Source organism: Pimephales promelas, chromosome 8, assembly GCF_988280905.1.
Source record: "Pimephales promelas chromosome 8, fPimPro1.hap1.1, whole genome shotgun sequence".
In the NCBI taxonomy this organism is placed as follows: domain Eukaryota; kingdom Metazoa; phylum Chordata; class Actinopteri; order Cypriniformes; family Leuciscidae; genus Pimephales; species Pimephales promelas.
The window spans coordinates 30182041-30200589 of NC_142776.1; the positions used below are offsets into that span (position 1 = coordinate 30182041).

The window sequence follows — 18549 nt, forward strand, 5'->3', positions numbered from 1 at the left end:
GCTGAAGTATACAGGGGACGCGCAGCGCTAGTAGAGGGAGCGCGCTTACTAGGCTGCCGAACTCGAATAGTAGTTACATGAAGAAGGTGCGGTGCGGTGGATAATTAAAATATATTTAACCGTCCTTCATTAAAAGTCGGGGCTCTGGGAAGATAAATAAACAGATTGGTGTCCGCATCCCTGACAGCCGCTAATACACGTTTTGACCGACAGGACCTTTTTGTCACATTGTTCATGAAATTATTTTATGTTATATTTATTGAGCTTTAAATTGAACGGTCGAATCTTTTCGATGCATCAGTTGAACCGGTTCACAAAACCAGTCTCTGAACTGGATAGGCTAGTAAACCAAACATTTTTACTTTTGTCATCCTTACTCAGAGCCGCACTTACTCACCCTTGTTGTTCCAAATCTGTATGAGTCCATCTTTTTTTAACACAAAAGAAGATATTTTAAAGAATGTTTTTTAACCAGACAGTTGACGGACGGCAGCCATTGACTTCCATGGTAGGACAAATAAATACTATGCCATCAACTGTCTGGTTACAAACAAGATTCAAAATCATTTACTGAATATGTGCTCGAGACTTAATTGTATAACGGCTTTATTAACATGAAATGAAATTGGTTTTAATAAATAGCATTTTATGAGAATGTTTAAAAAACGAGAAGTAAACAAATCTTAGTATTTTTAATGTAGATGCAAATTATATTTAGGCTAAATCATATTATGAAGAATGGCAGCAGTTGAATCTGAATAATTGGGGGGGAAAAGAATTTGGTTACATCCATCTTAAGAGGCAGAGCCAATTGTAACATATTGATAAAAATAGTGAATGACAAGTTTTGGAACATCATTCTATAAAGAAAAAGAACAAATAAGACTTTATCTCAACTTTAATGGTGGATCCGCTTATCTTCAGAAAAATAAATTAAATCATAAAATAAATACAGAATACAGAACAGTACGTCACGGTTTAGTAAAACAGGCTGTATTAAAAATCTACACATCCAGTAAATGTAGTTAAAACACTTATTTTATAAGACCAACGATAATGTTTAATAGAAGTCAAATAAATCTTAATCTCCAATCTTAATTAGTTTAATGGCAAAAAAGTAGTATTTTTACTACATATTCAGTGCATGGTGTATTATTGGCACCATAAGTAACCATCTAAAATGCTAGCAATATACTATTAATGTAACTGAACCTAAGTTATGGACTGTTCCACTTTTAAAATCACACTTCCTAAAACTTCTTGTTTGCCTACTTGGTCCAAACAATCAAATGCTCCTTGTAAAACAAGAACAATGGGCTTTTAAACCAACTAATAATGTAAAGTTGTTAAATCAAAAATAAAAGACATCAGTAATAATCATTAGGGAATGTTTTCAAGAAAACCAGGCCACATGCTACTCTATGGGGTGCAGCATGGTAATGTTTCTGTTGCGTTGTATGAATGCAGTCGCAAGAGATCATTTAAAAAGCTTTAAGCTCAAAGCTTTGTAACACTATGACACTTAAGTCTGCTCAAAAATGAATGATAGAGGGATTGCTGCATGCTAATGACACATCATGTTATGTGTCTGCAATGAGCTTTATGATGCTTTAGAAATCTGAATGGAAGCGTTTTGTCACTCCCACAACCAGTCCAACAATTCACTCTTGTAATTTCATGAGGTCCTCCAAAACCTCTCAGTAGTAGACAGGTACTTAGAAGATGCCCGTTGGCAAGTCTTTGCTGAACATCCCAGACATGTCCAAGTCTTTACTCATCAGATCCTCCTCAACATTCTCTAAGGCCCACTGGTGATCGGTCAACTCCAGTGCCTCCCATTCAGCCTAGAAAGAACAGAAAGTACATAACTTTTATACACAAAGATCTTTAAAAAATAGGGAGATTTCATTTTCAGCTTCAAAATAATATATAAAATAAACACAAAAATAACAGAATAAACATTAACGTTAGAGTTTAGCCGATACCTTGAATGCCTTGTTTGTGTCAGCAGGCATTGCCATTGCGGCACCACTCATCTGTTCCTGCATGATGCGAGACTGATCTGCACCTGTTGCAAATGTATGAAAATTAATTCATATACAGCAAAGCCTTCAGATAGATGGTGCACTCATAATAGGCAACCCAAGTCCCACCTTGTAAATAAGAGACAATCACCAATCGACAGACAATTGCATATCTGAAATGTAAGCTTTTTAATGACCGAAATTGCTGCCCGGAGTCGTTGCAAATAAGGCCACCGACTTGAAAGGGACTTTGAAATATAGGGGCTATGCTAAGTAAATGATACAAATCTCAAATATATACATATCATTCTAAAATGAATTAGAATTTAAAAGCTATTGCTACAGTATACATTTTATTTCAATTGGCAAAATACCCTTTTTTTAGATTTTAAAACATTATTTTAGATCAATTTTACTATATGGCATCACCTTTAGAGTAGGTCAAAATTATGGTGTATTGAATCGGCACATCAGAAAAGTTATTTACCATTGTCCTGTCCGAGAATAAGAGAATACATGCTCCTGAGACCAAAGACATTGAGGAAATACCAAGATGCTGAACTCACCCTGTGGAGGCATACAGCACGAGATTATTTAAAGATACAGCTTTGAATAAAATAAGAACATGAAAAAACACTCAAGGTTGTGAGAGCCCTAACCAGGAGGCATCTAGAGAGAGCAACTCAATTCCCTGCTGCAGCATCGGCTTGAAGCGGAGAGTGAGAGGGAACGGTACCTTTGCTTGGGAGAGAACAGAATTATACACGAGTGTTAAGATGAATTCTTTGAGAATGGACAACAAGAAGCCATATTTGTTAACAAAAACTGTATCTCTTACTTGTGACAAACCCAGAGAAGGTCCAGTTGATCCAACCACCAATAAGAATCATAGGCAGGACATTCGTCACATTGCCTTTCATCATGTCCGTCAACATGCTGGGATCTAATTGAGTAAATATCATCACACTAACCTTCTCATAACAGGCATAACATCATCACATTAACCTTGTCACTCAATCCTGACTGTCATTTTATTATGTAATATGCATAAAAGAATGTCAGTTTAGAACGACTCACCAGTCATTGGAGAGGGTGGGACTACCTTTCTTTTGGTTTTTTTGAAAAACCCATCTTCTTGATTATTGAAATAGAATTTTCTCATCAAGAAAGACTGGTTTAGCAAGAGATAACATTTCGGTTTCAGTGCTACGGTATCGCCTCAATCAAAAGACAAAAAAAGATAAGAAGGGCTCACTTGTTTGGGGATGTATTTTCCATTTTCCCGTAAAACTCTGCTCCGGATGAGAACCTGGCTGTGTTGAGAACATGAAGCAGACATTTTTAATGTTCTGTAATACACTGTGCAAAACGCATGAGGATGGATAATGAAACAGTCCGATGAAAGTTACCTGTCCGAGACCTGCTCTAACGTGAGCTTCTTGTCACTTTGTAACAGAATCGAGACATAATGGCGGATCACTCCAACCAGAAAAGTAATAAACACAATAGGCAGCACAACCCAAAGGCGAATGTTGGAGTCCAGGAGGAGCTCTGGCTCAGCCATGCTTCTGTAAAGGGATGATGATGGGAAATGACCACCCTAACAGACAAACGAGAGAAGTTTAAATATAATCATCTCTTCGTCTTAAATTAAAATAACTAGCAGATCATTGTGAGTTAATAGTTAGTAGTATAATGCATATAAAAGGACAGTACTATCATCATAATAATAATAATAAAAAAAGTTAAATCTGCTTGTACAATATGGCAGTCTTTTGAGGATGCAGTTCCATTTTACCGCACGTTTGACAATTGATTTAGTCATATTTATCTCATACATGTGTATGGCGTCTCAACCTGTTTTATCAAACAGAACACACAAGAGCTTCGTATTGCTATTATCCACCCATTGTAACGCCGAGTCAATGGCTAACGTTAGCTTGTGGCTAACAACCTTCTTAGGGTGGCGAATTGATACATCATTAATTGGCATATACACACCAGCACCGACCATATGCTATATTTTAGACGCTACCTGTTGCGACAACTTTATAATAATGCATTTATTGTACCTGCTATCGTATTCAAATGATGGAATATCTCAGCGAAGCCCGACAACAAGACCGGATGCGACACCATCCAGGCGCTGATGCAAATATGTGCACACACGAACAGCTTTTCAGAATAAAAGCTATTTTCATAATTCAATTTCTCAACTCAACGAAATATGACATATAAATGCGATTACAATAGGTTATAATTACTTTAATGTAAAATATTAATTTTAAATGTATGTATTTATTATATGTATCAATTCATCACTGTCTTTTTTTTTAAATACATTTTTGTGTTTTGGTATGGAAATATTAAATGTCTCCAAAAACAATGATTTTCGTTTTCATATATAATGCAGCTTTAACCCGTTTATCTAAATTGACCCCAGATTCTTGGGTTAATAGGGCGATCGATTTAAAAAACATATTACATGAGTATAATTTACCCAATTCTTACATTTCATAAAATATTAAAAAATTTTATTAGGGCTGTGCAAAAGTTAATTGCGATTAATCGCATCCAAAATAAAAGTCTGTGTTTACATTATATATTTGTGTGTGCTGTATATAATTAATTTGTATATATAAATACCTATGCATGCATGTATATATTTAAGAATTATTTGCGCTGAAATTCTGGATATATTTATAAATACATAATCTATATTATATAAATATAAATATTTTATACATGAATAACACATTTTCTTAAATATATGCATGCATGTGTGTGTATTTATATATACAAAATAATTATATACAGCACACACAAATATATTATGTAAACACAGACTTTTATTTTGGATGCGATTAATCACAATTAATTTTTGCACAGCCCTAGTTTTTATTTTATTCTGCCACTCCATATTCAGTATTCTAAGTGGATTTGACATTGCATCTGACAAGACACAATGAACAAATTTGTTATCAGGATGAGGCCATTCAAAAGAACAAAAAAGCCACGACAAACAAAAAAATGACAAATTATTTTGAAGTTTTTTCTATTTATTTATGGAATGGGGTAGCCATGTGGATTCTGCACAGAAATCAATTGTTTAACTATGAAATAAGACTTTTGCCATCAAATAATATCTTTGAGAATTGTAAAAATGTGTGCTCAAAATGTAAAAATTAAAAGAACAAAACTCAAAGTATACGCAAGATATTTTAATACTGTGGTCTGTATAAGAAAACACCAAATGAAACACTATTACAAACCACATCCTCTCATATCAAAACTGGCATATAACAGGCAGTTTCTGCAGCATTTGGTCCACTAAAAGAAACCAAAGCTAATTAGATCTAAAAGGGGGGCAATAATAGAGACATTAAGTAGTGTTCCTGAAATGCACATAACTATTTTACAATAGCTTGTAGATATAAGAAAAACAACAAACATAAATATAATGGAAAACAAATTGTTGGCAAAACCTCAACAAATCCAATGCAGAAATCTCAAATAAATGGCATTGATAAACCTGGGCAAATTTTAACAACCAATCCAATGTTTTCACACTCAGCAGGCAACAGTGCGCACACCAACCGTAAAAATCTATTTTTATTTACATCATATCAACTGTTGCCATGATATAATATTGCGCTTACCTCACACACATCCAGAGACAACTGCAGGGTATCAAATGTGGATCAGGTTTGGACATGTTTCTTCTATTTTGCATAACTGAATGGAATTACATAGATGTTTCAGATTCTATAGATAGATACTGGCTTGGGAGGTTTTAAAAAAATAAAAATCAACAAATAAACAGAAGTGGATGGTTACATTCCCATACTTAATACAGAGATATCAAGCTGCCATATTTTCCCCAAGAGAGCAAAACACAATTCAGTCTGCAACTCTGGTGCAAAGCGAGACACTACAGGTCAGGATCAGACGCACAGTGGGAAACACATCCTTGATGTAGAACATTGAATTTGTGCATTTAATAAAACAAAAATCATATAAAAGAACTTAACCTTATAAATTCAGACAGTCTGATGTGGTCACAGAGGGCCATACTAAAAGAGAAGAGCACCCATGCTGCCCACTTCACTCTGTTCTTTCACAAAGATCTCAAAGTATTGGTAGATGATTGTGACAGCCAACAAAATTCCAGTTCCTGAACCGATGGCTCCCAGGAAGTCAGCCATAACCGACAGACCACCTATGCAGAGGCCTCCAAAAGCTGCAGCAGTGGGTATGTACCTAAATGAGGATTAAAAAAAAAAAAAAGTTTTAGATATTTTATATTCGACTCATTGAGTCTAATTAAATTTGAGTGCTCTGCATGTTTTACCTGTTGAGTTCATGGACCATAGAAGTTTCTCTGTGTCCTCTCATAACCATCTGCTGTTCTTTCAGTTGTTTGGCGACCTAAGTAATGCAAAACGAACATGTAAAGCCCACTGTGCAGTGTAGCTCTGAGTGATCAGGAAGCAGGAATAGCCTAACGCTCTTACATCTTTAGCAGAGGATCCAGACACCTCAATCCAGGTCTTAGAAAAGAAGGCACAGGATCCCAGCATGAAGATGATGTAAATGACGGCATGAACTGGATCATCCAGAACTGTACCAAAAGACTCTGGGGGAGAGAGGTAGTAGCACAGACCTCCTACTGGGTAAGCACGAGCTGGCCCTCCACTTGAGCTATCCTGTTAACAGAAACAAACAATCATTATAGGTGGACTGAGTATTTTTTTTAAACGTTTTCTGATAAGCAAGCTAAAATTAGCAGAATTCATCTGGTCATGTGATTTCGAAATAGCAGCCTCCGTGATGCGGACCAAACAGGTGCAGATTAACTCGTTTTCTAGGCCAGGTAAAGTTTGTTCTTGTGTGAGTGAGCATAATTTAAAACAGTGGTTCCCAACTAGGGCCCACTAGAGAGGCTTCAGCAAATATTTAAGTGGCCACAGAATGACTGAAAAGTACTTTATTCAATTAAATGATTAGCATATTTTTAACTCTTTAAATCAAAATGATAAATTAAAAACACTTAACAAGGATGAAAACAAATCATATAGAATCATTTTTAAACAAACTATTCAGACAACGCAAATATTTAAAGTAACAAATAACTTATACATGGTCACTTACCGACCAAGTCCCAAGCAGGTTGACCAAGAAGTTCCCGCTGAAGCGAGTGGAGAGCATTTGAGAGATGACGTAAAGATTGGACACCAGTGCAGACTGCAGGATGATGGGAATGTTGGAGGTGTAAAAGAGTTTGATGGGATATGTGTTGTACTGGCCACGGTAACGTGCCGATTTAATAGGGAGGTCGACTCTGAAGCCCTGTGGAACAAGAAAAATATATACATGTACTTAGACTCTAATAAATGTTGTCGGCTAATTCGGGTTAGGATTTGAACAACGGTGAAACCTTAGCAAACACCACAATAATCCACTAACCTGGAAGTATATGACTACAGCAAAGACAAAGACAGTAGAGATGAGGTTCATGAGGTTGGGCAGGTTCTGTCTGTAGAAGGCCTCTCTCAGAGCTCGCACTTTATCAGTACGAGTGGCCAACAGGTGGAACAGAGCAATAATGGCTCCCTCAAACTCAGTACCTGAATGTACACAAACAAAATTCAGTCAGCGTTATTATTATGACACCACAAAATGGTACAAAAACAAGACACTTCATCCTGAGCACAAACCTCTTCCTGTGTTGACTGTGGTTGGGCTGAACGCTTTCCATACGATTGTCTCGCAGATGTTTGTGGCAATGAAGAGAGAGATACCAGAGCCCAAACCGTAACCCTTTTGCAGCAACTCATCCAGCAGCAACACGATCAGACCGGCCACAAATAGCTACAGAGAAGAGATATTAAACATCATTAAGTGATCAACCATATCATAATTAAACTCTACACAGAGCATGCAGACCACCACTAAAGCAAGGTGTTTCCAACAGAAAGGATGATGCTCTTCACAAAAGATAACACTGACAAGACAATGTTGATCAATCAGTTTGTTTATATGCACTCATTTGCATAGATAAGGTTAGATCCAAAGGCAAACCGAGATTATTTACACAATGCCTACAAAGGTCACTGCATTAGTCAGAGCGAAGTCTTGTGATTTTGCAGACAATTTAACAACCAACAGTGCATTCTAATAACTTGAAAAGATTTTTTAAAAATCCACAAAATAGATTTAAAGATATCATCTAGAATAAGGAGTACCATAATTAAACTGCACATGATACACAATATGAAAGACTGAAACAGAAAATGAGCATTATCCATTTACAATCCAATCAGGAGATTCAGTCAGAACCAAATGCTTCTGTGGAAAAGGTTATCAGCAGAAGATACTTACCAATATATCAGTTTATCACTTCTAAAATGTCTAATTATTTAAAGCACATGTCGATATTATAGAGAATAGAGAGAGAATGTGAATTAACCTGGATGATGATGAGGAGGCAGACTCCTGCACCCATCTCTGAAGGGTCTCCATACATGCCAGTCATAACATACACAATAGCCTGGCCAATGGTGATGATCATGCCAAAGACTGGGGGAAAGATCTCACAGTTAGATATCTTAGAGAAACAAATGCCATGGTGAAATTAAGATGGGTTTTCCACAAGCATTACTGTAATGGGAGCTGCATTAGACATTTCTATTAGTTTCAATTGAGGTAACTTGGCTAAGTATATCAAAAACCACAGAAAAGATGTGGTTGCACTGTATGCAACTGATAAGCGATAATGCATTATAATAATATTGCATTGTTGCAAGATGGCAGAGTCTGAAGTCGTGGTTTATATAAATGATTGTGGAGAAAGGGTTGTCTTACGTTTCTGCGCTCCATTGAAGAGCGCTCGGTCTTTTGGTGTGTCTCCAACTTCAATGATTTTAGCTCCAGCCAGCAGCTGCATGATTAGACCAGACGTCACAATAGGAGAGATACCCAACTCCATCAGAGTTCCTGAAACACACATTTTTAAAATTTAATCCAACTTTTACTAAACTAAATTTGGGATTTTGCAAACACAGGTTACCAATGTATAAATAAAAATGATGTATAACAAATATTAGATAATATTTACTCCAAATTCACTATTTGAGATAATTTTGTATAATTAATTGACAACTAAACATAACAAAGTTATTGGCAAATGTTGATGGATTTAAAATTAGCATGGGTGCTTAAAATCAGTCAAATCCAATTATATAGTTATGAGCAAATTAACCAGCCAACGATATTTGATTAAATCATTCTGATTCAATCCCCGTCTGACATTTCTGATTCAGGTATTCGCACCTCTGTTGGATGCCAGAATCACTCTCATCCAGTAAAAGGGATCTGCTGAGTCTGAAGACATGATTCCAAAGAGGGGAATCTGGAGGACAGAGATAATTTAAACAATGAGTAAGATGGTAAAATGTTTGGTTTAAGAGGTTTATAAATGCACAAGAATGATTTGTTGATCAAACAATTTACAGCACTGACAGCTTAGTAGTTGACAGAGTAAACATACCTGGCAGCACACCAGAAAGATGAACAGTGTAATTGCTGTCCATAACACCTTTTCTCTGAACTGAATCTGTGGTGAAGAGATTCAAAGAGTTAGAATCACTGAAGTGCCACAAGAACTATTAAAGCAAGATGTTGAGATCTAACCGCATACCCTCCTTTCTGGTTTCTGGATCTCAGGTAAAACCGCACAGAATGGCTTTATCACCTCCAGGAATTTAACTGAAAAAGAAAACAACCACACTTAGGGTTACAGTTATTTGACCTAGCCTAACACGAGAAAACAATACAATGACGCTATCCCAGGAGCTATTGGGATTTCAGGCGACGTGGCTTTAGAGTTTCTGGAGGTCAAACAAGTTGCATGAATCTCTATCTTGCAACGTCATCATTCAGTCAAAGAAGAAACCTCTGATCAAAATAACACGATCAAAACCATCTATCCACCAAATGCATGCATAAAACGAATACAAATCAGGCTACACAACAATGATCATTATCATAGTTGGCAGATTTCTTATATAAAGTTAGCGTTATATTTGTACACAACATGGATTTCTAACTAAATTACTTAAGTGCAATATTACATGTTCGCAATACTATCAACTTTCTAAGCAATGAAATAAACAACAAATGCATTTGTGACAAGGCTAGTTTACGGAGCTAACGTTGTTAGTACTAGCTGGCCATGGTCTCTTTTTAAAACCAGTGGAATTCCAAATGTAACCATAAAGTCACATTTTAAACGACAAAATGAAGTTAAACAACGTGTTTCTGTGAACCTAATGATAAAACAATGACATTAATAACAACAACATTAAATTCTGACAGGAAAATACAGTTGCTAATGTTTAATGAACGATTAAACACTGTGTCTAAGCAGTTATTGTAAACTGCCAGTTGTTTATAACTACAGGATGCATTGCTCTACTTGTTAATAGACTGGAAATACAGTAAAAACGACGAAGACTCACTGGCCATGGTGTTCCTCTGATGACGGTCCCAATCTAGCAGTTAGCAATCACCGGTAGCTCTATGAGAGGAGCGTGTTCAGGACACGTCATCACCCAGAGCACAGAGATACACGTCAGTGTCTGAGCCACAGAAATAGTGGGTTGAATCTCTGGTTGAATGGAAAATGAGTAACTGGAAAGGGCGGGATTAGTGGCCCGGAAGTCGTCTTTGATGACGCGCAATATATAAATATGCATGATATAATCGTTTTAAGCTATAGTTTGCCGTTTTATTTATTTTCACGCAGTACATCAGTGGATATTGAGATTTCTCAGGGCGTGATTTGTTTACTTGAGGGTAGTCACGTGATAAATGTGACTTTTCTCATAGTTATATAATATTTGACATAATGACATACCATTCTGATCTAAAGTAGACTAGATATTGCTGGGATGGATTTCTGTACGCATTCCCGGAACAAACATTTGGTATTAATAGACTTAATACAATTTTAATGTAGGCTACCAGAGATTTCATGAGTGAGCCTCCATGCGCCCCCTGGCGAATATCTCAAATCACTTGATTAGACTTGTTGAATTATGGCTTATTATTGCAATCAGTGTTGAGGAAAGTCACTTTTAAAAGTAATGGGTTACAATATTGCGTTACTCATTAAAAAGTAGCTATTTGCATAACTTGGTTACTTATTATGGGAAATGTGTTACTTAGGCGTTTCGTGGGTGCTCTCATGTTTGTTTTTTAATAACAAAAAAAAATGCAAAAGTTCTTCTATTTTGGGCAATTGCATTGCCCCTTTCAGACCAAAAGTGAAATAAATAATCCTCAGGCGAAAGCAAGAGCAAATTTACATCTGTAGGCTACTGTATGGATAATAAAGTGAGATTAAATTAATTCGTTTGCATTTCACTGACGAACGTTTGATGCATTGGCCAAAGTTACTCAAAACTCAAACTACTTTTAAAGGGGCTATTTAATTCCAAGGTAATACAATTGGTAGTTGACATATAATGGCAACAATTAAGAAGCACAAAATATCAAGGCTTAGAATAACGTAAAACTTCAAATCATAACCGAGTCCCAAATTTGACGCCTGTCTCTTTACTCGCCTGGTGTGGCTGTAGGTTTGGGTAAATAAAGACCGGTCTCAAATAAAGATGGTCTGGTTTTTTTTTTTTTTTTTTGGTTGTATTTAATCTTTTAAATTTTAAAATCTGATTGCGGTATTATTTTAAGATTGTGTCTTTGCAACGTAACTGAAATGACCGCCAGAGGGCATCCCTGCACTCTTTACCTTTTTCACAGACTATGCTCTTAATTTATGAAAAATAAAAACTTAAGTAAAAACCTATTGCCACAAGCACGTTACTTTTGAATCATATATCATGCGAGAGTCCCTGAACAAATAGTATTATGAATAAGATGGTTTTTGACAATCACACCACTTTTATAATGAAGTTTATTTTGACATAGGCCTACAATGATATAACCTTTTTTTATTATGGTATTATCACAATTAGATTAATTTTTAATATACATAGCCTATTTCAAGTTATATTTTTGTAATTTATAATATGGTGTAATTCACCACAGCACTTGATAATTTAAAACTTGATAATTCATTATTTAACTGACGATTTTTCATTATTAAAAACCAGTTCTAGTTCATCAAAACAGATTGTTTATAACCAGTGTTGTATGTAATGCGTTAATGTAGCTAACTACTTTTTCGGGTAAAAAGAAGTGTAATGCGCTACTTCTAATAGACGTTGTTTTTTTGTTTTTTGTTTTCAATTCGGTGCAACGTTACTTTTCCCAGGGACGAATTTGACAGCGATCTTCGCCATTTGACAGATTTGACAGATTTTGATAAATGCATTATGCTTTTATGTCATTATATATGGCATTGTTGAACTTTATCTAGGCCTACGCATTTAGCAACACGTAGCCTATTGGGTTCTGCCCAAAGTCAAGCAACATAAAAGTAACGAGTAACGTAAAAAGTTACTTTATGGGGTAACTAAGTAAAGTAACGGATTACTTTTTTAAGAAGTAATGAGATACACTATAGAAGTAACTTCCCCAACACTGGTTATAACATGATAATGGCAGCAGATTCTAGTCTGGAGTCTGTGCAGCGGATCCAGGCCAATCCGATCTGACACACATTATTACTGAGCCGTACTAACATTCACACCAACCGCGGAAAGTACAAATGAGGGAGCAGAGAGAACACATGGCCTTTTGCTCAGTACTTTATGCACACAGCGGCTGATTCTCTGGTGTGCTTGTTGGTTAAAGATGAGCAGTTGTCTGCGCTTTAATAAAGAGATACTTGTTCAGACTGGTTATATAATGGTCAGTGAACTGTGAGATAACATAGAGGTGAGGCCAAGCAAATACCACACAAATCGCACATTCTTGTCTCCCCCAACTGGTTTTTTTTCTTTTACATCTCAGTGTAGTGTTGTATAAGGGGTAAATGTCTTTTAGCACTTGATTTAGCAATTTTATTGTATATATAGCATACCTCTTGTACGTTTATTAATGAATAATATTTGGAAGGATGAGGAATCTGGACTGAGAAGAAAGCAGCGTGATACATAAGCAAAACATTAATTTTTTACGTTTATACTAAGGCCTTCCGCTTCATTTATTTTTGTGGTGTTTGCATTTCTCAGTGAGATATGGTCAATTTGAGCTCCTATTTTCAGATGCTGTTGACATAACGCAGGATCTAGATTCTTCAGTTGCTAACTGTGCTGAGAGTTATATGATTTATTTTTGATGTGACATTTCCGTTGGCTCATGCGACCCACTTAGGTTTGCTGGGCTCCATCCGGTTTTTTATGCCTTACATAATTTGGCGAAGTTCATCTATTTTATTAAATGCTCAGGAAGTGAACTGCCTCAATACTGTTCGTAACAGTTCTGGAAAAGTGTTCTTAAAAGCACATATAACTATCCCTTTAAATCTTTCTTCATACTTTTCAATCTTAATGAGCTGACAAGCAACTTACAAAATGCCAATGAAATCTATTTCAGATATAACTGCCACAATTAGTCATTTGTCATTTAGAACACTCTCATTAATAAAATACATTCTTTGATCTATCTATCTACAGTATCTCAGGTATTTCCCTGAGATATATACGCACCTGACTTAAGTTTACCTGGCATCTCCAGTCGACACCCAAGGCCAAGCAGTTGACATTTGCAAAATTATACTCTGGTGAATTGACCTCTGACCTAAAGAGTAGCTATTCGGACTGCATAAAATGCCAAGAATTAGAGTTACCTGACAGCAATATAACCCCGCCTAAGAGTCTCACATTGAGTTGAACAACGTCTCATTCCTTCTATCTATCTATCTATCTATCTATCTATCTATCTATCTATCTATCTATCTATCTATCTATCTATCTATCTATCTATCTATCTATCTATCTATCTATCTATCTATCTATCTATCTATCTATCTATCTATCTATCTATCTATCTATCTATCTATCTATCTATCTATCTATCTATCTATCTATCTATCTATCTATCTATCTATCTATCTATCTATCTATCTATCTATCTATCTATCTATCTATCTATCTTCTAACTCACTTCCGCGTTTTGGCCTACAAAGTCGTAACTTCGGTACTCTATTACAGTAATTACTTAATTACTTAATTAATTATGTGTGAATGCCTATCACATGCCTATGTGAATGAACGAATCCCTTAAAGTGAGACCATGATTTCTTTGCAACATCATATGATCCCTAAGCCCTTGATGATGCATTACAAATTTGTTTAGAGAGAGTAAACATATGGTTATTCCACACATGCTCAGACTCACACATAATCATAAAACACTCGTTCTCGCTGTAGCTACTGCCTAAATTAATGTATTTGTCATCAAATGTCCGAGCTGTTTTGCTAATTTCTGTGTGTTTCAGATTAGTGGGAGTTTTTTTTTTCTTTCTTATATTTAGATGCATCTATAAATACTGTCAGTGAGTTATGAGAGGCGTCTAATGAGTCAGAATGTCACAATACACGAGCAAACGCACATCAGGACAGCAGAGGAAAGAATGCTTCAGTGTGTCAGAGCACTTTACAACTCATCAGATTCCTAAACCAAATAGGGCAAAATTGGAATCATTTAGGAAGTCAATACATCTTTAAAATGACTTCTAGTCCTATTTTATGCCTTCTTAAATTGAAGGATGCATTGTGCACCAGCACTCAAACTATTTCCACTATTCAGACTAGGTGAATGCCTCTGAATACCTTGAACCGGACGTCAGAACACTTTAGAATTGCTTGAGACTGTTACATCATCCTTGTTACATCGAGACAAGGCTACAGGATTCAGTGCTTCACTGCCATGTCACTAGGTTTTTAAAGATATAGTTCACATAAGTTCATTATTTGCTACTTCTGTCATTTCAGACCTATATTACAAAACATTTTGTGCGCTTTTTTCAATACAACAGCAGTTTGCTGTAGCCATGTCTGTCATGCTCTAAAACACTTTTAAGAGGTCCAAATGTACTAAATTCAGTCTTCTGAAGGCATAATATTAGTGTGAAGAACAGGAGAAATTAAAGTGTATTGTATTTTCCACTTGTATCAGCTTTAATAAAACATTTCTTTAATGAAAATGTTAAAATAACATTTAAATAAGATAATATTATACTTAATCAGAAACAAAATAATACATAAAAAATAGATTTAACAGTCTGAAAACATCCCTTTCCATTTTCTTCAGCTTTTTAGATGAAAAACAAAGAGCTTCGGTTACGTAACAACGCTTAGTCAACCCTGGCCTTTCTCTCTGTCTTCTCTTGCTGGACTTGTCAAAGTTGCTTTGCCAGAATATTCACATTACATACAATAGAGAAGTAGAACTAAATTCAATTGATTCATCAATCTTGTTTTTTTTTTCTTCATAGACTTCTCACTTAGTCTTTTTACTTAGCAAAGCTAAGTCTTTTTCTTGAATCACCTGAGAATCACCTGAGCATTTGCTGTTATGTTAATGAAATAATAAGCCAAGTCGATGGGCCAATAGCTGATCAAGAATACGTTAGTGGATAGATGTTAATCGTGTTAGTGTAATTGGCAGGCCTGATTAAACACATGTTGACAGCGCAGTCAGTGAATGAAGTCAACACATCAGCCCCGAGCTAATGCTATAGTAGCATTGACGTCATTGCGGTGCTTATGTAAGATTCTTATTCTTGGCCTGGATTTCTCTCACTCACCAAGGGCCATTCATGACCTACGGCTCGCCCTGTCAGGGTGTGTTTATGACTTAGTCTCCCTAAATTCTCTATTTTTTCACAATTGTTTTTCCTGTTGTTAACCTGTATCATGTGATGTTGGCTATATGGATGAGCAGTGCTAGTGTCTTTTTATTCCACCTGTTTGAATATGAAGGACCATGCCACACAAACACATGCTGCTGGCTGGCTTTTGATGGGACTGGAATTAACCTAACCAATCAAGGGTTAGGTCGATGAAGTGACCTCTATAAATGACCCTGCAAGTTATGACATGCAGGATCACTGATGCCCTTGAATTTGAACAAATGTTTATTAATTTTTTTAATTTTGTATTTATTTACAAATGTCTTATTTACTAGTTATTTAGAAAATGTATTTTGCACATTTTATTTGAAAAAGAAAATGTTATGATGGTTCCAATTTTATTTTTATTTTTTTGTTAATGGTAAATTAAATTTTCAACATTATAATTTGAATGAATTAGAATTTGTATTTATTTATAAACTTTTTATTTACTTATGTCTTATTAATAAAACATATTTTATTAATTTCCCAATGTATGTTTTTTTTAAATAAAATGTATATAATGAAAATTATTCTAATTTGAATTTTAAATGTAATAAAAAATATATATTTCAAACTGTGTGTTTGAATAAACTTTTATTTATTTAATGTATTTTATTTTATTTATTTTTATTCAAGCTCGAGAATTCCTCCAGTTTTGTCCAAAAGCATCTCACACCGGCACTTGGGAAGTTAAATATATAAGCAATAAAGGTCCGAGAGGCTGTGCTGTATCGTGAATAAGAAACAGCTGCCTGCAACCCCTTCAGCCATTACTTATTCATGATACAGCCTTGAGTACCTTATTGATTTTATAAAACGGTTACCACACAATGAAAATATTAAAGTAAAAAAATATATGTATTAGTGCAACTTTCATGAAGTAAAATCACTAAAATCATTCCTTCCGCTAGAAAAAAATAGTCCCTGACCATGAACAGCAACAACGTTCCAATGTGTAATAGAGTGCCGAAGTTATGACATCACTTTGTTGGCCAACTCAGAGGTTAGCGGCGCATGGGTTCCCCCGATTGAAAAGCTATACATTTTCCCCATAGGTTTTTTTGAAAATCGCAAAAAAATAAGATCTGTGTTCAACAAAGAGTTCTGACCCTTACACGTTTTGTCTATCAAGATAATCTTTACAAGTTAATCAAAAATGTACACATTTTGAAGCCTGTATAAAGTTTTAGGCCCTGTACACGAGAACGCTCGCGGGTGAAAACGTAAAAAATATTTTAATGGATGTGCCTTTCGTTTACACGGCGATGGCGTTTAGGGGCATACACAAAAAAGTGAAATCACCCCCCAGAGTGGAAATCTTAAAAAAGCTCCACCGCCATGTTCCCGTGTAAAGGGTAAAATAGTAAAAACCTAAAAACGCAAAAGTCTGCTTGACAGTGAAGGTTGTACGCAGGCGCTCAGACTTGGTGTTGTTGTGTGGCAGTGCTTCACATTGCCACCTTGCCGCCTGGAGTGCATACTACAGTGAATTTCACAGACTTTTGCGTCATCATGCACGCGGATTTCCCACCCAAAACGCTCGTCTAAACGCAGAATAAAAAGTGATAATGCAACTCCACTTTTGCATTTTCTCTTCAGAATCGTTTCCGTGTTTAAACATAGCCTTAAAAAAACACAAGTAGACATAATAAAGTTTAAAAAAAAACACAATTGGGTTATAACTGGTTATAAATGTATATTTACAAAAGTTCACAATGCTTCTGCAGATGCAATATAATAATGTAGCCAACATTGAATAAATACATTTTCACCAGGTTAGATAATTAATCACTTAAACCCCTTTATCTTAACCTCTCTACATAACCGCCGGACTCGCACGTCCTCCAAGTCTGTAGTTTTTAACACCTTTTCACTTGTGTTTGTAGTTCCAATCCTCGTCCAACGCGCGATGGGTTGTGGGCAATATCAGCTGTTGCATTGTGCATCGATCTGCACTTCGGATTCTGACCGGATATAGTAGTAGACCATCCGGGTTTTTCAGCACGATTTGGGACATACTAATTCTATTTTTGAATACTATTTCGGACGGATAGTATGCAAATTGGGACGCAGCAATAGACTTTAGGGCGAGGGAACAGGAAGTGCTAAAATGCTAACTCACTTCCGCATTTTGGCCTACGAAGTGACGTCATAACTTCGGCATTCTATTGATATTCTCTGGTAAGCTCAAATAAAAACAACATACTGTAGGAATACTGTTGTCCAACAAAGTGACGTTAAAACAAGATAATGCCTGACAAATAAAATATTTACTAATGTAAATCTAGCACAATAATATGAGACATTTAGTATAAACTCAGCTCACAGAAAAAGACAAAAGAAAGCGAGCAATGCTTTTCCCTCACAATGGTCTATTCTTAGGAACACAGAAAGAACAAAGGAAGAATAGAATGAATTGAACTAAAACAGAGCACAGCTGAGTATCTTTAATGGGCATGCAATTGTCAACTCTTCAATTGAGCCAGCTGCGCACTTGAAACCAGTAATTATGTAAGGTGAACCTATCTCCCATATGTTTAAGATTAGCATGAATTCATGATATTTGCCTCACATTTTAAAGGAGATGTAATAAGCGTATATGTAGGCCAACACTTGATCTCCAGTGCAAAAGAAAATAATTATTAATATGCCACTGTTCTG

General features: G+C 35.8%; 2 protein-coding genes across 2 annotated transcripts; both read right to left on the minus strand.

Annotated features, from left to right (window-relative positions):
- Positions 1–1568: 1568 nt before the first annotated feature.
- emc3 (ER membrane protein complex subunit 3) lies at positions 1569–4188 on the minus strand. The gene is made up of 9 exons (XM_039689484.2): positions 4097–4188; positions 3434–3624; positions 3280–3337; positions 3102–3195; positions 2863–2967; positions 2684–2765; positions 2512–2591; positions 1986–2068; positions 1569–1844 (listed from the first exon to the last, which is right to left on the minus strand). The coding sequence occupies exons 2-9, from the start codon at positions 3586–3588 to the stop codon at positions 1716–1718; spliced, it is 786 nt and encodes a 261-aa protein (XP_039545418.1). The 5' UTR covers positions 3589–3624; positions 4097–4188; the 3' UTR covers positions 1569–1715.
- Positions 4189–5618: 1430 nt separating this feature from the next.
- Positions 5619–10683, minus strand: sec61a1b (SEC61 translocon subunit alpha 1b). The gene is made up of 12 exons (XM_039689407.2): positions 10544–10683; positions 9724–9791; positions 9574–9639; positions 9357–9435; positions 8889–9020; positions 8494–8603; positions 7742–7895; positions 7491–7651; positions 7176–7373; positions 6539–6730; positions 6376–6452; positions 5619–6284 (listed from the first exon to the last, which is right to left on the minus strand). The coding sequence occupies exons 1-12, from the start codon at positions 10548–10550 to the stop codon at positions 6098–6100; spliced, it is 1431 nt and encodes a 476-aa protein (XP_039545341.1). The 5' UTR covers positions 10551–10683; the 3' UTR covers positions 5619–6097.
- Between the last annotated feature and the right edge of the window lie 7866 nt (positions 10684–18549).

Bases quoted from the DNA above. Each gene is read 5' to 3' on its own strand.
- emc3 (XM_039689484.2), bottom strand. From the start codon at position 3,588: ATGGCTGAGCCAGAGCTCCTCCTGGACTCCAACATTCGCCTTTGGGTT. The intron at 3,338-3,433 runs GTAACTTTCATC...TTCTCAACACAG, and splicing joins TTAGAGCAGGTCTCGGACAG to CCAGGTTCTCATCCGGAGCA. The intron at 2,968-3,101 runs GTGAGTCGTTCT...TTACTCAATTAG, and splicing joins CCCACCCTCTCCAATGACTG to ATCCCAGCATGTTGACGGAC.
- sec61a1b (XM_039689407.2), bottom strand. The intron at 8,604-8,888 runs GTAAGACAACCC...TCTTTCCCCCAG, and splicing joins CTTCAATGGAGCGCAGAAAC to TCTTTGGCATGATCATCACC. The intron at 7,374-7,490 runs GTTAGTGGATTA...CTTGTTCCACAG, and splicing joins CTGTAGTCATATACTTCCAG to GGCTTCAGAGTCGACCTCCC.